The sequence below is a fragment of the Mustela erminea genome, chromosome 20 (assembly GCF_009829155.1).
Source record: "Mustela erminea isolate mMusErm1 chromosome 20, mMusErm1.Pri, whole genome shotgun sequence".
NCBI classification, from domain to species: Eukaryota; Metazoa; Chordata; class Mammalia; order Carnivora; family Mustelidae; genus Mustela; species Mustela erminea.
The window spans coordinates 30,936,287-30,959,785 of record NC_045633.1 but is presented as its reverse complement, the minus strand read 5'-3'; the positions used below and the strand labels follow the sequence as shown (position 1 = coordinate 30,959,785).

General features: G+C 44.2%; 1 protein-coding gene across 7 annotated transcripts; it reads right to left on the bottom strand.

The window, feature by feature from the left end:
- Nucleotides 1-737: 737 nt before the first annotated feature.
- On the bottom strand, nucleotides 738-23,214 carry ZKSCAN5 (zinc finger with KRAB and SCAN domains 5). Of its 7 annotated transcripts, none has more exons than XM_032326655.1 (7): nucleotides 23,147-23,214; nucleotides 21,391-21,907; nucleotides 16,781-16,919; nucleotides 11,508-11,590; nucleotides 11,096-11,231; nucleotides 3,867-4,475; nucleotides 738-2,418 (listed from the first exon to the last, which is right to left on the bottom strand). In XM_032326655.1, the coding sequence occupies exons 2-7, from the start codon at nucleotides 21,802-21,804 to the stop codon at nucleotides 1,301-1,303; spliced, it is 2,499 nt and encodes an 832-aa protein (XP_032182546.1). In that variant the 5' UTR covers nucleotides 21,805-21,907; nucleotides 23,147-23,214; the 3' UTR covers nucleotides 738-1,300. The 7 variants fall into 7 exon arrangements, with proteins under 7 accessions (XP_032182546.1, XP_032182545.1, XP_032182544.1 ...); XM_032326654.1 differs by having other exon boundaries at nucleotides 21,391-21,910; nucleotides 23,147-23,210; XM_032326653.1 differs by lacking the exon at nucleotides 23,147-23,214 and adding an exon at nucleotides 22,176-22,686 and having other exon boundaries at nucleotides 21,391-21,910.
- Between the last annotated feature and the right edge of the window lie 285 nt (nucleotides 23,215-23,499).

The following is a 23,499-nucleotide window of genomic DNA, read 5'->3' as shown; positions in this document are numbered from 1 at the left end:
GTGAGTACTCAGCAGCCAAAACTCGGTGGCCAGGGGATGGGCGTGCCAGCTTGGTAATGAGGATCTGGGCAGGGCACCAGTGTACAAAACATACAGTCAACAACTATTTATTGTTTATTGTAAGCCCAGCGGTCAGCAGAAGCAGTTCCCAGAAGCACACTCTCCCTGTCTGTAGAAAAGAGGCTCAAATTAACCCTCTTATCCATGTCATCTTTCCCCCACGACCTTCCAACAAAGCAGGGCTAACCAGATGTTGTACCTTTCTGCTCCCGATTATGGTTTACTTTCAAATCCAACAGCAATCCAAACTGACACTTACTCTACACACCATTATCCTAGGGAGGAGGTCTATCTCCAGAGCAACTGGGAATTGCGACACATCCTCCTTGGACCAAGATTCTTTACTTAATTTGGTCCAAGTCCTTCCATGGACCCAGTTGCCCTCCATCTTGTGGGTGACAGACTGAAAACCAGCCCACAGTTTGGCCTATTTTCTTTTCTCTCTTCCAAAGGTCCCTCTCTCTTCCCTGTAAGATGTGACTGACCAACAGTTTCTCTCCTAAATTTACACACTTAACTCTTCTTGCTAGCAGCTACCTTTGATGCTAGCAGGATCAAAACAAAAACAAGGCAGAAAATGTTTCATGGAGAAGTCAGAGGCCAAATAATGCAACAGGAACACATACCATCCAGCCTCTGAACCCCAATTTTGCCAGAATATAAATACCTTAAGTCGATTTCTTTTTAAAGCCTTTAATACTCAAGATGGGCATAACAGCTGGAGCATTCTAGTGGCTGCGATCCTCGTTTCTAGAAAAGGTTCGTTGCTGAGGTACCAAAACAGAAATCATGCTGAAGAGTTCTCTCTTCCTTTCACTGTGCTCTTCCCTGAATAAGCTGTCAAACAAGGCAGAAACTACAAATAAAGCTTATTTCTACTGCATTCATGAGGCTTTTCTCAGTGTGAGCTCTCTGAGATGCAACCAAAAAACAAGTGCCACCTGAAGGCTCTCCCTCATCCACCGTATCCATGGATTCTCTCTTGTCTAGATTCTTACGCATGAAGATGCTAACAAAAGCATTTCTCAATGAGGAAAGCAAATAGGTGTCTACTCACTGTGGGTTCCCCAGTGTCCCTAAGTTCTAACTGAAGGATTTCAACCAATCTGTAGGTTTGATGGTTACACTGGAGAGAATGCTGGAAGTTGTTATTACATTCATTATAGGAGTAGGGTTTCTCTTAGGAAGGCTTCTCTAAAATTGAGTAAGAGCTGTTCTACAACGGAAACATCTATCCTCTTCAAGTATTTACGGGATCTGTCCTCTCATGACTTCTCAGATGTTTGAAGAGGCTACAACTCCAGCTGAAACTCATTCCGCATTCTTTGCACTGAAAGGGTTTCTCACCAGTATGGATTCTCTGATGCTGATTAAGATGGGATTTCAGAGTGAAGCCTCTGCCACACTCATTGCATTGATGAGATTTCATGCTGGAGTAGGTTTTTTGATGTTGCTTTACGTGGGGACACTGGCCAGCGCCTTCTCTACATATGTCACATTTATGGGTCTTCTCTGCACTGTGAGTTCTGTAGTGCTGAATAAGGTCTGCACTATAACTAAAGCCTTTGCCACAGATATCACACTTGTAAGGCTGCTCTTGTAACTCAATCTTCTTATCTTCAATCACGGTCAGGTTCCAACTATATGCTTCCTCACAAATGCCATTTTTTTCATTTCTCTGACCCATGTGGAGCACCTGATGTTCAATGAGGCTAACGTACTGAAAAAAGATTTCTCCACACTCACGACACTGATGGGATTTCTCTCTAGAGTGGAGTCTCAGATGCCCCGCAAGGTGGGACCGCCTGCCAAAGCCTTTCCCGCACTCGCTACACTTAAAGGGTCTCTCCCCACTGTGCACGCTCTGATGCTGAACGAGATGGGACCTCACCCTAAACGCTTTCCCACACAAGTGACAGGTGTAGGGCTTCTCGCCAGTGTGGACGCGCTGATGCTGAGTGAGATGCACACGCTGATTGTAGCTTTTCCCACATTCATCACACCTAAAGGGCTTCTCCCCCGTGTGTATTCGTTGATGTTGAATCAGATGTGCACTCTGAATAAAGCTTTTTCCGCATTCATTACATTTGTGTGGTCTCTCTCCTGCGGCTGATTTTTTGTGCACATATGTGACTTCATTGAAATTTATCCTCTTTGAAGAGGGCTGTCCTAGTATCTCCTTCCTGGGAATTCCCTGCTTTCTATCCAACTGGCCTGGGTGTTCATGGCCTTCTCCAAAATCTTGACCTTCAGAAACATTTCTTTGGATTCTTCCTGATAGTTCCACATCTGCTTCTGAAAACTCTGAAATTTTCTTCTTAACATTCAATTTTATATTCTTACTTCTTTTGTCATTGCCTGAAAGAATAAAGAGGAAATGCAAATGTCACCAGTTTGTTTGTTTTTTTTTAAGACTATTTATTTGTCAGACAGAGATCACAAGTAGGCAGACAGGCAGGCAGAGAGAGAGGGGGAAGCAGGCTCCCTGCTGAGCAGAGAACCCGAAGCGGGGCTCGATCCCAGGACCCTGGGATCATGACCTGAGCCGAAGGCAGAGGCTTTAACCCACTGAGCCACCTAGGCGCCCCAACAAATAAAATCTTTAAAAAAAAAAAAAAAAGACCCGTAAAAATGTTTTTGACCTTTCATTCACTAATCCCCTTCCGGGCATCTATAAGGAAATAATCCTAAATATATTTTTTAAAAATTATCAGGACAAAAGCAAAAAACAATTCGAAGTTCAACTGAGGAACAGCTAAGTGTTGGCGTCTCCACACAACGGCAGGTTGTCAGAAATGACAGGAGGGCAGAGCCATACTGGACAAAGTGTGTCTAATATTTAGCTGTACCCTCTAAGTTCACCTACATAAAAATAAGCTTGTGGAAAAAAAAGATAGAGGGAATACACTAAATAATAACAGGATGGTGGGACTGTGGATCCTGCTTCCTTTCCTCCAACTTCCTGGTCTAGTATTATTTTATCATTTTAAAATAAAATGTAAGCAAAACGAGAAAAAGGGTGCATGCAGGAGAGCCAAAAATCCTCATTTACTACAACAGAAAGGCAAGAGATAATGTTTAAAATCGGGAAGTCGGGCAATAGCCGTATGATTGACAGAGAAGGAATTACCAGGGGCGCCTGGGTGGCTCAGTCAGTTAAGTGTCTGCGTTCAGCCCAGGTCATAATCCCGGGGTCTGGGGATCGAGCCCCACATTGGGCTCCCCTCCCTGCTTGGCAGGGAACATGCCTCTCCCTCTCCCTAACCCCTGCTCCTCCTCTATCTCCCTCTGAAATAAATAAATAAAATCTTAAAAAAAAAAAAAAAAAAAAAAGGGAATTACCAGAAGAAACAGGTAAGAAAGCTGAGAGCAGGAGCGCCTGGGTGGCTCAGTGAGTTAAAGCCTCTGCCTTTGGCTCGGGTCATGATCCCAGGGTCCTGGGTTCGAGCCCCACATCGGGCTCTCTGCTCGGCAGGGAGCCTGCTTCCCTTCCCCTCTCTCTGCCTGCCTCTAGGCCTACTTGTGATCTCTGTCTGTCAAATAAATAAATAAAATCTTTAAAAAAAAAAAAAAAAGGAAAGAAAGCTGAAAGCAGGTACCTCTGGGAAGAGGGAAGCTGGGGAGGGCAGAGGGCATAGGTTTGCCCACTCACTGGACTCATTAAAGTATCAAACAATAAAACGGACTGTGATCTCTGCCCCTTAGCTACTGCTCCCGGTAGCACAACATGTCTGTCCTGTTGCTCTAAGCTCATAAAACCATTTTCGTCTCCACCCATTCTCCAAACACAAACCCCTGATACGTACATCTTTGGGATTTCTCTCTGTAGTGGCGTTTCAGATGCTCGATCAGATGCGAGTGCCGACCAAAGTTTTTCCCGCACTCGGTACAGCCGTAAGGTCTCTCTCCACTGTGCACGCTGTGATGCTGGACGAGGTGTGAGCTCACACGGAAGGCTTTTCCGCACACCTGACACTTGTAAGGCTTCTCGCCAGTGTGGACTCGCTGGTGCTGAGTCAGATGCACGCGCTGATTGTAGCTTTTCCCACATTCACTACACTTGAATGGTTTTTCTCCAGTGTGGATTCGCCGATGCTGAATGAAGTTTGAGGCTTGAAGGAAAAATTTACCACAATCGTTACATTTGTGACCTCTCTCGCCACTTGTGTTTTGCTTACGGTGAGCGTCCGCGATGGCACTGAGATCTCTTTTCTGGGAAGGGTTCTGCCTTGATTTCCCTGCTGCGGGGTTTACCTGCCACCTCTCTACCATGCTGTGAAGGTCACTAACTTCTCCAAACCCTTGACTCTGGGGAACATTTCTTGCAGGGCTTCCTGACGTCACCCAGTGGGGTTCAGCGTCATCAGAAATCTGCTTGACGGCGAGTTCCACATTGTCATGCCCAGATTCATAATCTGAAGTAACAGAAGGAAAACAGATTAGCTACTCCCCACACGGGAAGAAACAAAATGACTGAAGGACATGGGTAATTATGAAGCCGAACATGTGCTAGCACCGCAGGACTTGGCAAAGGCGGCTTTATGCTCCAGGGAGGGGACAAAGAATCCCCTGTGGAAACAGGCTGGGGACAAAAGCGCTGGCAAGAATGCATCAAACGGATGAAACCAGGAGAGCAGTCCTTCTACTTAATGAAGGTGACGCCCTCCTGGTGGCGTATTTAACAGGACCTATCTGTGCCCACCTGTGCAACAGTAAACCTTCTTCCTACAATGTGGTACTGGGTTGTGCAGCTAACCTCCTTCTGTCTGTTCATTTACAGCATGGAGAAGAAAGATGATCTTTCCAGCTTTTTTAATCCCCCAAGAATCTGTTTGGTATGAATTAGTCTAAAGGAAAAAATGCATTCTTCCTATACCCAGGGAAGAATCTAGTACTGTTAAGAGCTAGCTTAATACCTAATAGTCATTGATGACTACAGACGCTGGAGAGACCACAATCACCTCCAGTGTAACCCGACTGGCAACCCACATTTCACTTGAAGCATGGACATTTATTATGCTTTGCAGAGATAAATCTTCAGTAGTTAAAAATAGGGACTATTGGTGGTGCCTGGGTGGCTCAGTGGATGAAAGCCTCTGCCTTCAGTTCGGGTCATGATCTCAGGGTCCTTGGGATCGAGCCCTGCATCAGGCTCTCTGCTCAGCAGGGAGCCTGCTTCCTCCTTTCTCTCTGCCTGTCTCTCTGCCTACTTGTGATCTGTCAAATAAATAAATAAAATCTTTAAAAAAAAATAGGGACTATTATTTTTTATATGCTAGAGAGAGACAGAGAGACAAGGGCCTATCGAGAACTTTCTAATAAGATTTTTCTTTTTGTAAACAGAAAAGCTGCTTTCAAATATTACAGAATAATGGTAATGAGAGATACCATTTGCTAAGTGCTGCTATGGACCAGACCTATAAAGTTTATGGCATTTTATCCTAACAATGCCCTTCTGAGGTAGATACTATTACAAACCTTTTTTTCATAGGGAGAAGTTGTAATTCTTATACCATCAAGAAAACTTGCATTTCAACTTCTTAAAACTCTTTTTACTCTTCCTAAAAGACATCTTGATAGTAGAAACAAACATATACACAAAAAGAATGGGTTTTTTTCCTCCCCCATTTAAGTAAGCAAGTAATCTCCCTGTCATCACAGGCTTTCTTTTTCTCTTTTATTCACATCTGCTTATGCCCATACATTCTATTCTTACCAGAATTCTCTCCCATTCAACCAGTCAAAAAAGCACATGGTTTTCTTTTTCCAGGGATGAATTCAAAGAAAAAAAAAAAAATCAGATTAGCCCAATGCACCTCTCTCGTTCTATTAACAACTGCCCTTTTCCAGAGAAAGTGATTATATAGGTTATCACACCAATGGGTTCAGATTTACTTTTTTCCTCTTTTCCCACCCCTTTACCACGTACACGACAAACTTTCTATTGATGTTCTTGGTTTATCTGCATATCTGACAGAAGACTATGCTTCTTGCTCAATGCTCTGCCCAGCTAGTTAGTAATACAATGGTGGGGGGCAGAGGAGACAAAAACAAATCAGGCAGACTTGATGCTTTAAATATCCAGGCCCTTCAACCTCACTGCTGTCCTGTCTGGCATTCTACGTTCCTACGGTTGGCTCCTTTCCCCACTCATTTTTCTCATCAGCAATGTCAAAATATCTCCATCGTGGCTTCCAAGATATATCACTGTTACTTTAAAATTCCAGATAACTGTATGGTATGTTATCATTTTTGCAAAAACGTGTGTAGACAGAATATGCCTAGAGATACAATCCAGAAATTGGTAATAGTCAACAGAAGACTGAGGACTGGGGTTGGTAACTCAGTTTTTTACTTTAGACCCATTTATACTATTTGAATATGTTTTACTATGTGTATGTACAGCCTTTTTTTTTTAAGATTTTATTTATTTGACAGACAGAAATCACAAGTAGGCAGAGAGGCAGGCATAGAGGGAGAGAGGGGGAGAAGCAGGCTTCCTGCTGAGCAGAGAGCCCAATGCGGGGCTCGATCCCAGGAACCCCGGGATCACACCTGAGCCTAAGGCAGAGGCTCTAGCCCACTGAGCCACTCAGGTGCCCCTACGGCCTCTTTCAAACTAAAGTTTGCCAGTGTATTCGAACCTCTACTCTGCCACCTACTTCATCACCTGCTCGTTCTCAACAGGTGACTGTCTCCTATTTCAAAGAAAGGCAAAGCTCCTTGAACACCCTATAGCCGCAACCAAAAGCTTGCTGGCTGCCTTCCTCCGTCAGCCTCCCATCATGGCGGAAGAAGCGCTGTCTCCGTGGCCAAAGGCCAAGCCTCGCTCCTGCTCCCTGGACCTCCCAATGCCATCCCGCTTTTGAGGGACCACCCTCATCAACGATCTCCTCTTCCTTGTCCCAACATTTCAATTCACTCTTTACTAGTTTTTTTTTTTTCCAGTTGCATTTAAGTCTGCTTAGAACTCTCCCACTGAACAGGAGAATGTACAGAGGCACCTGGGTGGCTCAGTCAGTTAACCGGCGGATTCTTTAATTTTGGCTCAGGTCATGATCTCTGGGTCGTGAAATCAAGCTCTGTGGCTCAGTGAGGAGTCTGCTGGAGATTCTCTCTCTTCCGTCCCCCTCTGCCCCTCCCAATAAAAAAGAAAGAAAGGAAAGAGAGAACATACAAAACCAAGCTATCCACCTAAGCCATGTACTCTTACAGTGATAAGCCCTCTTTCTCTGAAACTTCACAATGTTCTCGAAGGTTTATGTGATAGCCTTCCCAAATTCCTCTCCTTTGCTATCTTAATAGAAACTGTCTCTTGTTCCCCAACATCCCGGACACCCCACTGAAATGGCTGTCTCCAGGATACATCTATTGTTTTAAAAAATCTCTCTCTGAATCTGACGGATACTTTAAAAACCCTGGCCTCTTCCTTTTTTTTTTTTTTTAATTCATTTAAGACAGAAGCAAGAAAGAGAGCATGAGCAGGGGAGGTGCAGAAGGAGAGGGAGAAGCAGAGGCTGTCCACTGAGCAGGGAACCTGACACAGGGCTTGATCCCGGGACCACTGGATCATGGCCTAAGCCAAAGGCAGACCCTTAACCAAATGAGCCACACAGGCACCCCAAATCCTGACCTTCTCAATGCTGTTAAGAACACAAAGGCATGAAAATAATCTAATGTGGCCTTCCCAGAGAAGATAAGGGGCAGAAATACTCTAATGTGTTCTTAATGTAGGAGTACACTAGAGTTGTAAAGAGCTTGTAATGAACAGATGGATTAAAAAAAATCAGAAAGGACAAAGAAATTAAAAATAGAGCTTCCCTATGACCCTGCAATTGCACTACTGGGGATTTACCCCAAAGATACAGATGTAGTGAAAAGAAGGGCCATCTGTACCCCAATATTTATAGCAGCAATGGCCACAGTCGCCAAACTGTGGAAAGAACCAAGATGACCTTCAAAAGATGAATGGATAAGGAAGATGTAGTCCATATACACTATGGAGTATTATGCCTCCATCAGAAAGGATGAATACCCAACTTTTGTAGCAACACGGACGGGACTGGAAGAGATTAAGTTGAGTGAAATAAGTCAAGCAGAGAGAGTCAATTATCATATGGTTTCACTTATTTGTGGAGCATAACAAATAGCATGGAGGACATGGGAAGATAGAGAGAAGGGAGTTGGGGGAAATTGGAAGGGGAGGTGAACCATGAGAGACTATGGACTCTGAAAAACAATCTGAGGGTTTTGAAGGGGCGGGGGGTGGGAGGTCGGGGTACCAGGTGGTGGGTATTATAGAGGGCACGGATTGCATGGAGCACTGGGTGTGGTTCAAAAATAATGAATACTGTTATGCTGAAAATTAAAAAATTTTTTTAAAAAAAGAAAGAAAGGACAAAGTTAAAACTGCTTGGAAAACAATATAAAGAAAAACTGTGCCAAGTACTCAAAGTCTGAAACTCATTAAATGCCTGCAAAGTAACTGAAAAAAAGAAAACGGTTATCATATGGTTTCACTTATTTGTGGAGCATAACAAATAGCATGGAGGACATGGGGAGACAGAGAGGAGAAGGGAGTTGAGGGAAATTGGAAGGGGAGGTGAACCAAGAGAGACTATGGACTCTGAAAAACAATCTGAGGGGTCTGAAGGGGAGGGGGGTGGGAGGTTGGGGGACCCAGATGGTGGGTATTAGAGAGGGCACGGATTGCATGGAGCACTGGGTGTGGTGCAAAAACAATGAATATTGTTACGCTGAAAATAAATTAAAAAAAAAAAAAAAAGAATAGGATACTACCAGACTCAAATGTGAAATATGAGATATCTGAAATTCATTTAAAAAGAGAATGAAGGGGCGCCTGGGTGGCTCAGTCATTAAGCGTCTGCCTTCGGCTCAGGTCATGATCCCAGGATCCTGGGATGGAGCCTCGCCTCAGGGTCGCTGCTCAGTAGAATGCCTGCTTCTCCCTCTCCCACTCCCCTTGCTTGTGTTCCCTCTCTTGCTATGTCTCTCTCTATCAAATAAATGAAATCTTAAAAAAATAAAAAAATAAAAAGAGAATGAAGAAGTATCTGCATTGCATATAACATTTGTGCTGCATAAGTAATCCTTTGAGACGAATCACCATCACTAATATCCCTACAAGATAAAGCCTCAGAGGGCACAAACAAGCAAATCAAAGAAAAGGAAATACTAGTATGTATCACTAGTAGTAAAAGAAACGGAGAATTTTAGAGAGTAGGAGTCAATTTTTTTTTTTTAAATAAAAGCCTATAAGTGAACTAAAACTCTTAGAACAATGTAAGCTGGTATAAATGCTTAAAAGAAATTTAGCATTATATGTGGCTGGCTGGCTCAGAGAAGCACAAAACTTTTGATCTTGGAGTGGTGGGTTGGAGCCCCACGCTGGGTATAGAGACTAATTAAATAAATAAGCTTTTTTTAAAAAGACAGAGATTTGACATTATATGTGTATTTCACCTGAAGTCTACCAGAGTGCTTAGTTTGTAGTGGTTCTTCTAAGAGAATTCATTCAAAAGAAGATAAAAGCTATAAGCTCCAAAATTTTGGTGCTGAGATCAGCATTTATACGGTGAGAGATTTTTTATAAAAAATTATATGCCTGGATTTTTATTAAAATCGTAAGGAAGAGGAAATGCATTTATGGGATTGTATGTATCAAAGGAAAGTCAAAGTCAGTGGACCTGTGTGGTTCAAACTCGTGTTGTTCAAGGGGCGACTGTGTTATTGGAGGATCTCCCCTTTCATCAGTGCCTGGCATATAATTGAGTAATAGTTTGCAGGATCATAATTTAGAAACAAGCTCAAAATCTCATTTGGGGCACAAAATTTCAAGAAGGGATGGGGACATGTAAAATGGAGGTGGCCAGGCGGATGTCATGAAATAGACACCCGCGATCTGAGAATGATGATGGAGTGAACAACCAGCCCCCCAGGCACTGATGAAAGGGGAGATCCTCCAATAACACAGTCGCCCCTTGAACAACACGAGTTTGAACCACACAGGTCCACTGACTTTGACTTTCCTTTGATACATACAATCCCATAAATGCATTTCCTCTTCCTTACGATTTTAATAACACTTCCTTTTCTCTAGCTTACTTTCATGTAAGATCACAATATATGACATATATATATAAAGGATGTGTTACTCGGTTTTATGATTTTTTAAAAATTTTTAAAATTTTTTATTTACTTTTATTTTTTATTTTTTATAAACTTTAATAAATTTTTTGACTTTATGTTATCAGAAGACTTCAGCTCAACAGTAGGCTATGACTAGTTAAGTTTTGGCGGAGTCAAAAGTTATACTCATGGGGCGCCTGGGTGGCTCAGTGGGTTAAAGCCTCTGCCTTCAGCTCAGGTCACAACCTCAGGGTCCTGGGATCGAGCCCGGCATCGGGCTCTCTGCTCAGTGGGGAGCCTGCTTCCCTTCCTCTCTCTCTGCCTGCCTCTCTGCCTACTTGTGCTCTCTGTCTGGCAAATAAATAAATAAAAATCTTAAAAAAAAAAAAGTTATACTCAGACTTTTGACTGTGTGGGGGGTCAGCGCCTTTGGCCCCATGTTGCTCAAAGGTCAAATGTACTCTAATAAGCAGTTATTCGGCAAAGTCTGAGATGCCTTCACAGATGAGAATGATTCAGTTAGGAATTATTCAACGTGTCAAGGAACAGAATACAATTAACTACTACGAATCTATTAAAACCCAAGCCTGTCAGCTCTGAGCTCTTTTATCTTAAAGCACTAAAATGAGAACATTTGCTGCATTGCAAATACTATCCCCCAAGTATTATCAGACTTCACTCATACCCTGATGATGATGATGGAAATAATCAGAATAAGCTGAATAAGAAAAAAAGGGGGAATGTCAATTTACTCTTTCACAGAAAAAAAAAAAATAAGCAAAGTCACAGTAATTAAGTCACATACATGCTTTTATATGATGTGCCAGAAATACTCTTTATAACAAAGTTAAGATGTCCTAATCCATGCAGATGAAATCATTCTTACCCATGGAAGTAATACTCCCAAATTTCTCCTTCCTGTCATCCCTATAGAGGGACTTCTGGGACTGGTCCAAATGTCCCCATTCCTCCAGGATGAAGGATACAGCCACATCAGCCACATCTTCAATTTTCACCAACTTCTGAAACACGAGATCACCACTAAATTCCCATTTCCTCTGTTCAGATTTGGAGTGAGGGGAAGAAGTGGGAGCATGAAGGGAAAAACAGAAGGAGGGTCTGTGCTTCAAAGACGAGAGGGAAGCACTGGCTCGAAGGGAAAGCAGCATTCAAGGAGGAACCCCAGCTGGGCCCGGTCTGCAGTGAGACAGAACTCCTGATGGGGATTCAGGATTAGGGGGCCTCCTTGTCCAAGAACAGACATGGGTCCTCACTGTGGGCATGGGACGCCGGCTCACCTGGGACCCAGCTGAGAGAAGTGAGGCTGTCAGCTCCTGGCTGTCCTTCAGGGGAAGGGAAGGAACTTGGAGAGCAGGTAGGGCTGAGGGGGGAGAAAAAGAGGCATCAGTGAGAATATCTTTGTCCAGTTCCAACTCCCATCATGGTCTACTTGCACTCAAGAATCCACGATGGCGCCTTGCCACGGCAAGGCCATATTTTTCTGCTTGGCTCTCAAGGCCCTCCACGTTGTGGCTCCTCCCCCACCAACTACACTCTCTCTTCCCCCACAAAAACTAGACTCCCTGCTGTAGTCAATCAGGCTAATCCCTGCTGGGGACCTCAAGACTGTGCCATTCACTTGTAAAGGATGCAATCTGCTCCGCCAAGGTCAAATCTCATCATCTCAAAGAACAACCAGTCCCACAGCTTCCACGAGGCTGAAGTGCTATGGAGAGCCCAGGATTTCCCAAATTTTAATGTGCACACAAATCGTGTGGAGGTCTTGGTACAGGACAGATACGGCTCAGCCGTTCTGCAGCGGCCCCCATATCCTGCGCCTCTAACAAAGCCATGTGATTCTGGTGCTGCTCCTTGAGCCCCATTTTGACAAGCAAAGTCTTAGTCCACGTTCTCCTCCGTCCAAAAGCTACCATGGTTGATGGAGAGTCAGCCAATTAGTAAAGCACTAAGTCTACATTGTGTGTTATAAGAAAGGAAGATAAAACAATTCTTGCCTTCCAAAAACTTTACTGTCTAGTGGGGAGAGCAGACATGTGAGCCTCACTTACTTCCAGCACAGTGTAAGGGTAATATACTTGAAAGTCACTCAAGTTCCCACAGGAGCCTAGAAGCAGGAGCACCTCCACAGCAGCAGGAGGTGGGAGCACCAGCAAAGCCTTTTCACAGAATGTGACTCTGGTAAGCAGGGTTGGGGTGGGCTTGGGGGGATGAGGGTGCTTTCTGAGCAGAATGAATTGTATGTGAAATGTCTAGAGGGTCTGTTGGTGACCTTCTGACCCCTGCTATCACCTCTGCTTGTTCTTTGTTTGAGATTGGGGGTGCATACGATCTCATGATCTATGTATGCCCTGATTGGGACAAATGCACCTGGTATTAATCTTTAATCTCACAGTTTAGACGTTGCTATGGTTTCCCTGGTCCTAAAGATGTATGTCCTTATGTAGTCTGCTTCTCTCTAAGGACTAGGAAGTAATCAACAATGACACAAAAGAGATAATGGACTAGGAAGTAATCAACAATGACACAAAAAGAGATAATGGTTAGAGACGAAAGCCAAAAACAGAGACGGCAGAGACTGCAGCTGAATTCAGGAGTGTGGCTAGAGAGTCAAAAAAGACGCCGAGAAAGAGATGAATAGGGGTGCCTGGGTGGCTCAGTGGGTTGGGCCTCTGCCTTCAGCTTGGGTTGTGATCTCAGGGTCCTGGGATTGAGCCCCGCATCAAGCTCTCTGCTTGGCAGGGAGCCTGCTTCCCTCTCTCTCTGCCTGCCTCCCTGCCTACTTGTGATCTCTGTCTGTCAAATAAATAAATAAAATCTTAATTAAAAAATAGAAGGGATGAGGGGTGCCTGGGTGGCTCAGTGGGTTAAAGCCTCTGCCTTCGGCTCAGGTCATGATCCCAGGGTCCTGATATCGAGCCCCGCATCGGGTTCTCTGCTCAGCAGGGAGCCTGCCTCCCCCTCTCTCTGCCTGCCTCTCTGCCTACTTGTGATCTCTGTCTGTCAAATAAATAAAATCTTAAAAAAATATAAATAAAAATAGAAGGGATGAATATAGTTTGTACTTAAACAGTAATTTGGATTTTGAGCATAGACTACCTTCCAATTACAACTACAATAATTAAAATAATTATACTCCAGACAATTCCACTTATTTTATGAAGTTCCTATAAAACCTTTTGTTTCTTCAGCTTTTTAGCAAATGACTTTGCCCCTCTCACGCTGGAATTAGTTCCAGAGACAGAAAACCTGCCATCGGTGCTATCAAAGGCATGAGGAATGCAGCCTTCCCCAGTGTGTGGAAATCAAAAACCGAAACAAACACAAAACAAACCTCATAATTTTGCTGGAAGAAAGAATCTGGCTGGGTCTAGCTCACAAGGCGGAAAAGAGAAGCCGTACCTAGGCACAGAAAGACAGAGCAGCCTGGCGTGATGAGACTCTGGCAGTGGAGGGAAGTGGACAGGAGTGCACTTGGAAGGGCCTGGTGGAGAAGCAAGGGCAGCACAACTAGGAACTGGGTAAAAGGATAAATGTAGAACTGGATTTTGCTGGGGTTAGAATCCCAGCTCTGTCACTAAGAGCTCGGTGACCTTGAATGAATTACCTAACCTGACCAGGCCTCAGCTTTTTAATTTCTAACACGAGGATAACAGTAGTACCTATTACGTTGGATTAGTGTGGGCATTAACCCTTGGTATGCCAACTAAGTATATTAAGACACAATTTGGGATTTGGGGTTTCTTTTCTGAACAGTGTTAACTATTTTAAAGGCTGGAATTACATGACTTTTATTCCTTTAGAGGTCTTCTGAAGAACAATAAGAAAATTATTTTAGTACTATTAAAGAATAGAATATGACTCATTCTGTCTCCTAATTTCTGTATGGGTCCACTGGACTCTTCTACACATGGAGGGGACCTTTTGAGATCTGAGTGACTGTATTTTTCCCGTATCATAAAACATTTTCCTAATTCATCATACTAAGAATTACTGCATGTTTCCTAATCATTATTCATTAATTATTCCCAACGATGGCAAAAAAAACTAAAATAGTAAGAAAACAGGAGAATAAAGGAAATACTGAGGATGATGATGTAAGAGTGAAATAAGTGATCATTCTTCACTAGTCTCCAAGTATTATATTCACTGCCCAGAGTTTTGCATCATCTTCAAGAAGGTATAAGACTGCTGATGCTTGGGCGCCTGGGTGGCTCAGTGGGTTAAGCCACTGCCTTCGGCTCAGGTCATGATCTCAGGGTCCTGGGATCGAGTCCCGCATCGGGCTCTCTGCTCAGCAGGGAGCCTGCTTCCTTCTCTCTCTCTCTCTGCCTGCCTCTCAGTGTACTTGTAATTTCTCTCTGTCAAATAAATAAATAAAATCTTTAAAAAAAAAAAAAAAAAAAGACTGCTGATGCTTGCTTTTAGCTTTCATTCAGTACAGCTGTGAATTCAGAATTCATTTTCCACCCCATCGGCAAAGACAATTTGCAGCTGAAGACACTTCACTATTACTAGATGAGTAAGAAGACACCGTGAAGAGACAGAGCAGGGCCTTCTACACAATAACGATGAAACTGAACCCAAAGGGCAAATCTTCAAAGGACTCTACAAATAATATCAGAGGTAAATTTTTTCAAATGTAAGAATCGACAACAAACACTCTATTTCTAATTTCAAAAAGGAAATATGACATTCTCATCCAGTGAATTATTCAACAGGAAGGACTTCATCAGGCAAGATTTTGCAACAAGATTCTGGGGACAGTTTTGCAAAAGGGACAGTTTTCATTTTTCTAAAGGGAAAAAGGACAGTACTAGGTGATAGTATTCTTTCATTTTTTTATGTTTCTATTACCAAAATGTACTTGATATAAAGAGGTTTAGTTCTTATTAAAATTTCCTTGAGAATTATTTTTTATTATCCTTTCTTTTGTAAATTATTCATAAAATATATAATATATATAATAAAATAATATAACAATAAATAAAATAAAATAAAAGGGTCCCTTGGCCCCAGATGGTAAACAGCAAAAACTATTTTCTCTGGTACACTGAGGGCTTAATGATTCCCACACGTAAAGCACTTGGGACAGTTGCTGATGCCCAGTAAACACTATATTAGTACGGCTGCTGCTGCTCCAACTTTTGTTATTATTACCATAGTGAAAGGAAAGCTGGAAAAGACTGGAGCCATCCGGAGCCATGGGGCATGCGAAATGGAAGGGCTGACCCCTCAGGGGAAAACACAAGAAAGGCTGCGGCCAAACCTGGAACACATGTTTGTGATACCTTCTCCACAATTTTGAAATCCCCAAGCGCTAAATACAAAAGAAGGCCTTCCTCGCATTAAGTTAGGCTCTGAATCAATTTGACAGCAAAACCTGACCAGAACTTTTGTAGCAACATGGCCAGGACTGGAAGAGATTATGCTGAGTGAAATCAGTCAAGCAGAGAGAGTCAATTATCATATGGTTTCACTTATTTGTGGAGCATAACAAATAGCATGGAAGACCAGGGGAGATGGAGGGGAGAAGGCAGTTGGGGGAAATTGGAAGGGGAGGTGAACCATGAAAGACTATGGACTCTGAAAAACAATCTGAGGGGTTTGAAGCAGTGGGGGGTGGGAGGTTGGGGTACCAGGTGGTGGGTATTATAGAGGGCACGGATTGCATGGAGCACTGGGTGTGGTGCAAAAACAATGAATACTGTTATGCTGAAAATAAATTACAAAAAAAAAAAAAAAAAGAACTGATGTGAAGCTCTTGAAAGTTTTTATTTAATCTACTTACTGCAAAGCTGCATACATTTCACTGCCGAAATATTAATGTGTGCACTGTGGAGTCCCACCTCAGATCCTGTTGGTACTGTACTATAGGGTATATAAATCATATTCCTATATTCCCTTAATAAATCTGAAAATTTCTGACTTCTAAAATATATCTGATAGCGAGAGTTTCAGATTAGGGTTAGAGACCTGTGGACATTTGCCATCATAAGTAAGACTCATCAGTTCACTTTCCTTCCGTCACGTGTCTAATACAAGTTAATAAAATTGAGTGGGGGGGGGCAAGGGAGGAGAGAGAGAGAACAGTCACTCTAATGGTCACCGGGAAGCCCTGCTTGAAAATAAGATTTCAAGGTGAACCACTGAGGAGCCAGAAAGGAACGCAGTCAGGAACTGGAGAGCTGTTCTTACGGGAGCAGTAAGACTACAAAGTCGACAAGTTGGAGCCGGAAAACTGTCATAAAACAAGTACGACACTTTCGTAAAGGACTTCTGCAGGTCTTCTGACAGCCTCCGCACTTAGAGCTGTCATCATCCTGGCAGCTTTCGAACGGGGCTACATTCACTAAGAATCATCCTACAAGGTGACCTCTCTCTGAATGCCCAGGACCCGATGCCAGGTCCCCAGCCCTTCCCAAGCTCCCGAACCTGCTGACTGCAGAGAGGCTGTCCAGCCCGAAGTCTCTTTCCCACAATTACCGCTTACCCACGTGGCCTGGCCACCCACTTCTAGCCATATCTGCTCCACCAAATCTCATGTCCTCACCATTTTCCTCCAGCAGATGAGGCTTCTGTGGCTCTTGTTCAGACTGGGGGTCCACGGACAGGAGCTGGTGGCTGAGGGACTCCTGTACAACTCCAGGTGGCACCATCTTCTGAGGAAGCCCTTCGGGACACACCACGATCTAACAAGCACAACCACACTGATCAGCATGTTGCAGAGAGGGCTGTGGAAGAATCCAGTAAATTCCCACTCTTCCATTCACTCTTTTGCCAAATATTTAATGTGTATCTACAATGAGCCAGGCAAACTGACTACACAGTGGCTTAATAAACACAATTTCTTTCTAGGTGAAGATGACTTCCATTAAGCTTATTCACATACAAATAAATACATAATTACAAACTGTTAATGGTTAGAAAGGAGAAGAAAGTTGTGCCTTAAGACAGAACTGATGAGACCTACTTTAGAAAGGGCGGCCAAGAAAGGCTTTTCTGAGGAAGTGTCACCTTTAAGTAAACACCTAAAGGGCAAAAGAAGCCCGCCAGGAGAAAAGTCAGAAGTGTCTGGATCCGAGAGAATGATATAAGCAAAGACTCTCAGGCAGAAAACAGGTGTCTGGTACAGTTAAGGAACCATAAGAAAGCCACAGTGAGTCAAGTTTAGTGAAGGGGAAAGAAGTGAGAAGGGAAGTTGCAAAGGTCAGTATAGACTCCGGAAGCCACACTCGGTTCCGTAGTGGATGCCGTTCAGGTGTAGGACAGACCAACACCAAGACCAGAGCTAGTTCCTGACCCGCCTGCTCAGTACTCCATGTTTCTGTTCTGGGCTCTCGGTCAACCCTAGCAGACACACAATTACTCTGCCACAACTGGTCTCCGCAATCTATCTTTTCTGGAAGGTACTAGCTCAGCAGCGTCCTAGCAGATACTAAGATCCTGCATTGAGAGAGAACTGCCATCCCCCTTTTCCCCTCCCTTATGTTTCAAAGCACTTTAAATTTTCACCCTCTTAGCACTCGCAGAACATGGTACAGGAGTCACATTAACGGGTGCTCCACAACAGTTGCGGCAAAGATCATTTGGCATGGAAGTTTGTGTGTCCTTGTGTGTCCTTACCCACTCAGGGTAAGAGTTAAGATGATGCCAAGTATGTCAAAGGGCATGTCAGCACCGAAAAAGCAAAGTAGCCCTTGAGGTTCCCTGACACTAAGACAGAGACACCAAGGAGGAGGGGTAAGGGATAAAGCCTGGGAAAAGGCCTGCCAGAGACAAGAACTGCCTGGAGATAAAGCTGAGGAACAATGTCGGGGATGCAGATGGCAGGCAGAGAGAAAGGCAAACAAAGTGAGCTACGGGGTCCCTTAAGGAAATCCCCTCTTGGGGCACCTGGGTGGCTCAGTGGGTTAAGCCTCTGCCTTCGGCTCAGGTCATGATCCCAGGGTCCTGGCATCGAGCCCCGCATCAGGCTCTCTGCTCAGCAGGGAGCCTTCTTCCCCCCCGCCCCGCCTGGTCTCTGCCTACTTGGGATCTCTGTCTGTCAAATAAATAAACAAAATCTTTTAAAAAAAAATCCTCTCTATGGGCCTCAAATCCCTACTACCAACCAGAAATTAATTTTCTCTGTGTCCCTGCCAAAGACAGGCTGCATATCACAATGAGAGAGGTAAAAGTACACAGTGACTGTCAATCCTGGATCAAAAATCCGTTTTGTTTTCCTCTGTATTTTTCAATATTATTATTTTAAAAAGTAAGGAAAAGCTTGTTTGTTAATGTCCCAAATTAGGCTTAAAAAAGGAATAACCAGAGGTCACCATGAACCTTTACTTTCTGTCCTGATGGAGGCAATAGAAAGGTTCAGACATTCCCATCTGGAGGATAATCATTCGGTATAGCCAAGGGTCTGGCTGAGGGTCCGTAGCAATTCTCTCTTGCTGCCCACTTGCCTCATGGAGGGAATTATACCAGCTGAAGAGCCTGAGGATGTTCTGGAATGTTGAAGTACCCCTCACCCAGATATGAAGAATAATGAGACTGGGACCTTACAATGAAGTGCAATGGCTCTCAAAAATAAGGGAGGGGCGCCTGGATGGCTCAGGCAGTTAAGTGTCTGACTTTGGCTCAGGTCATGATCTCAGCATCCTGCATCCTGAGATCAAGCCCAATGTCAGGCTCCCCGCTCAACAGGGAATTGGGTTATCCCTCCTCCTCCCTCTGCCCACGCACTTTCTCTCTCTCAAATAAATATTTTTTAAAAAAGAAAGAAAGAAAGAAAAGAAAAAGAAAGAATGAGGGAAATTCTCCACCTAACTTCAAACTCTTGTGACCTAAGGTCTCACAATTTTTGTTTCTTCGCTAAATTAATTAATTAATTAAAGTTTAAGAAAGTGTGACCCTAGCAACAAGAAGGTAGAGGGTCAGGTTATAAATGAGTAAGACAAGAAGAGGAGCGCCTGTCAGTTAAGCGTCTGCCTTCGGCTCAGGTCACGATCCCAGGATCCTGGGATCAAGCCCAGCATTGGGCTCCCTGCTCAGCAGAGAGCCTGTTTCTCGCTCTCCCTCTGCCTGCAGCTCTGCCTACTTGTGGTCTCGCTCTCTGTCAAGTAAATACGTTAAGTTACCAAAAAAAAAACAGACAAGAAGATGTAACAACATAAAGATATTGATCCTCTCTAAATTAATACATGATTTACTGCAAAACCCCCCTCCCCAGCCAAAAAAAAAACAACAGGATTTTTGGAGTGGTGAAAACTAAAGTAAGTAATTCTAAAGTTCATCAGGAAAAAAGAAAATATTGAACAAAATTTGGAACAGGAAAGGGTAGCCCGATCAATACCAAAACACTTTGCAGAGCTCAGATAATTAAAAAACTCAAACATTAACAGATAATAAGGTCAATAAAACAGATTAAAAAGACCATAAATACACCCAAATACATGCAGAAATTTGGAATGTAATAAAGACAGCATTTTAATCAGAAAGGACAAAAGGGATTACTATACAAGTTTGCTGGGACAACTGGACAGACATCTGGGGAAAGAAAGTTATAACCATATCAAACACTGTGCACCAAAACAATAAATAAATAAAAACTTAAAAACTGAGAAAAGACTATTAGAAAATTTTCTTATAATACTGTAGTGGAGAAGACCTTTCTAAGTATGACACAAAACCCAGAAACCATAAATTAAAAGATATAAATGGACTACCTAAAAATTAAAACCCCTGCAAAACAAAAATCTCCATGAGCAAAGACCAACAATAAAGTGGAAATATAAACTTGCAACTCAGATGACAGACACAGTGCTTACTTTTTTCAAATAGATAAATAATGCAAACAGATAATGCACAAAAAAGGGTACACGCATATACTGCCTGGCTGGCTCAGTCAATGAGCATGTGACTCTTGATCTCGGGGTTGTGAGTTCAAGCCCCACACTGGGTGTAGAGGCTACTTAAAAAAAAAAAAAAAAAAGGGTACACACATAGCCCTTTAAAATATATTGTGGTCAAGCTCACCCATAATATAAGAAATGCACACTAAAATCTCACAGTAATGGAATATTGCATCTTTCAGATTAGCAATAACAAAAAGTTGGATAACATCACATCATCAGGCTGTGAGCAAAAATTTCTCTCGTACCCTGCAGGAGGGCGTAAAAACTGGTCTAAGCCCTGCCGAGGGCAATCTGTCAACAGCTGTCAAAATTACAAATGCAGGGGTGCCTGGGTGGCCCAGTGGTTAAGCGTCTGCCTTGTGCTCGGGTCATGATCCCAGGGTCCTGGGATCGAGCCCTGCATCAGGCTCCCTGCTCAGTAGGAAGCCTGCTTCTCCCTCTCCTGCTCCCCTGCTTGTGTTCCCCCCTCTCGCTGTGTCTCTGTCAAATGAATAAATATAATCTTTAAGGAAAAAAAAAAATCACAAATGCATATGCCCTCTGAGCCAACAATCGGACTTCCTCTAAGCATTTATTCTATAATTCATGATGTACGTAAAAGTCATTGCAGCAAAGTTTGTTATATAAAAGTTCAGAAACAATCGAAAGGAATGACTTAAATGGGCTTCAACAGGAGTTAAAATTCTGGTACACTCATCCACGCAGTGAAATATAACACAGTTTCAGAGACTGAGGCAGCGTTGTTTGCACGAACATGGAACAAACCAAAATGTAAGAAAAAAGCAAAAGGCAGAAGTGCACAGTGATTTAAAAACACCTATGCTTTCTTAAAACATATCACCTACATGTGTGCTCATATATACACAGAAGAAAGTCTCTCTCTGTAAGGATATACAGGTATTGGGCGACAGTGGCTACCTCTGAAGAGGATTAAGGTAGCTGGGGACTTAGGGGCGAGAGGAAACTTACTTTTCATAACAACCTTATGCACCTTTTGAATTTTGCATCATGTCATTCAAAAAACAGATACAGTAATTTTACAAAGAAATAAAATCGCTGACTGTCTTCTCCAGGTTAACACACTGGATACTGCTTCTCTTTGCTGGAGTGGCAGGAAATCTCCACAGTGTACCTAATCCCAGGAGAACAAAAGAATATGGATGAAGGACCCGAGCGCCAAGGATCTCACCCCTGCTCAGCAGCACCTAACTCTCTTCCTCTCCTTCCTCACTGCACCAGTGTCTCCCCTTTCACTCACCTGTTGTCTGCGCTCATTCAGTTCTCTCTGTATATTTTCTACCACAGCCACAGCCTCTTCTCCACTTTCCGGGTGATGTTCTCTCACCCAGGTCTGAAACTCTTCAGGGAGGATGGTCAGGAACTGCTCCAGCACCAACAGCTCCAGGATCTGCTCCTTGGTGTGCAGCTCGGGCCTCAGCCACTCGCAGCACAGCACCCGGAGCTGGCTCAGGGCCTCCCGGGGACCCGAGGCCTCATGATACTGGAAGTGCCTGAAGCGCTGGTAAAAAGTCTCAAACACTGGAGGGTTGTACTCCTGCATCCACGTGCAGTCTTCTTCTTCCACCTTCACTATTAGAAGGTCTTCTTGCTCCTGTGAAGTCTCGGCTGGAGGGTCTAAGTCTATGACTTCCCCAGACTCTGTCATTATCATTCCAACTCAGAAGGATGTCTCTCCAGGTTAGCGGGGTTACACAGATCAAATCTGTTTTCTGCTCTTTAAGATCTTCTGAAGGGCACTTCCGTGAGTGTGCAACCTACTGATATATTGGAAATCATTATTAGCAGAGAGATGACAAAGAGGTCATCGGTACTAAAGATGACAACTCAACAGTGCAATTTACTTTAAAATACAGACTACAAGACAGCCGTCACTCCGCCCATAAAATTACTACCAATAGAGAACATTTCCAACATTTAAACAATTTAAAGAAAAGCAATAAAAACCTGACATCGGGCCTAACCGAATACAATTTTAATGGTGAGGAACATTATATTTCTTATAAATAATAGGACAAGACTTACTAACTAGTCCAGACGCAGTCTCTGCTTGTCTCTATCACAAGCCAAACTTAAGTCAAAACAGGGGTCAAACACATTACAGCGGTCAAAAGGGGTCTTGTCCTTCATGCCACAAGAGCATGACAGACCAAGAGGAAACTTCATTGGTCCCGAAGAGAAGCACAGCTATAAGTACAGGCTCGGACCTGGAGTCTTCGGTATCGCCCCTGACCCCATAGTCACGGAAACCGGGTCGGTCAAGGTTAGAGACAGGACCCCCGTCTGGACACAAAGCCCATCCCCTTTCCTCCAGGCACCAGGCCCGGGGAGCTCTCCCGGAGACCAAGCTCCCGCAGCCACGCTCGGAAAGACAGGTTTTTTTCCCCACAAACGGAAAGAAAACCGAAGCCGACACTTCGCAACACTTCCTCGCCGGAAGTAAGCAAGTCCAAGCTTTCCCTGTCCAACAGGGTCGAGCCATCAATCCCACCGCCGAAAGCACTTCCGAGTCCTCTCTAGGAATCCCGGAGGTCCTCGCCTCGCAGCGGGCGGGAGGGCCCGCCCCAGACCACGCCCCGGAGGGGCTGTGGGCCAATCGGCGGGGAGTTTGTGGTGCTCCGGGACGCGGCCGTTCCCCGCCCACCGAGCCGCAGCTTCAGCGCCACTAGAGCTGGGAGGAAAGGGATTCTGCTTCTGTCCATCCGAGCCCAAACACATTTAAACAGCCCAGGCTCCCCCCATTTCCTTGGAGTCGGGGCAAGGGACCGGGCTTAGCTGTCCGGACTGGTTGCTAAGGCGACAGTTTAGCTAATGTCTGATTGGCCGTAGAACTTGTGCTCCCCCACCTCAAACGCTCTGCGCCCCACTTCGAAGTAGGTTCGCCCCTTCCTGAGTGCCCGCAACCCTAATTTCTCTTCAATGTTTAATCCTTCGTGGGTTTTTTTTTCCTCCTGAATTCTCGCCCCTCCCTGCACCCCGTCTCCAGACACACCCACCTCTTCACCACCGCAGTGCTCAAGGGGCCGAAATCTGCGACGTCAGACGGGGAGTCCAGAAGCCTACAAATCCCAGCAAGCCCCGCGCGGGCCACGCCCGCTAGCCAATAGGTCCGCGGGTCTCTTTGCAGCCTCGGTCTCGAGAACCTATCAGAACGTGGGAGGGCAAGGAGGCGTTTCCTCGAGCGCCTCCGCGGGGAAGGCGGGTTATGGGGTAGTGGGTTGCTCTCCAGGCTTGGGGGTAACGGAGTCCGGAGCAATATGTTTCTGCGGAGTAGAGGACTCGTCTGTGCAGCGATTCTTAGCCAAAGGGATGCACTTCTTAATAACCTCTCGTTTGTGTATATGTTTAC

Coding starts and splice junctions, on each gene's coding strand:
- ZKSCAN5 (XM_032326655.1), bottom strand. CDS start 21,804: ATGATAATGACAGAGTCTGGGGAAGTCATAGACTTAGACCCTCCAGCC. Junction 11,591..16,780: donor TCATCTGCTGGAGGAAAATG/GTGAGGACATGA, acceptor CTCCCCCCTCAG/CCCTACCTGCTCTCCAAGTT. Junction 4,476..11,095: donor TGGGAGTATTACTTCCATGG/GTAAGAATGATT, acceptor CTGTTACTTCAG/ATTATGAATCTGGGCATGAC.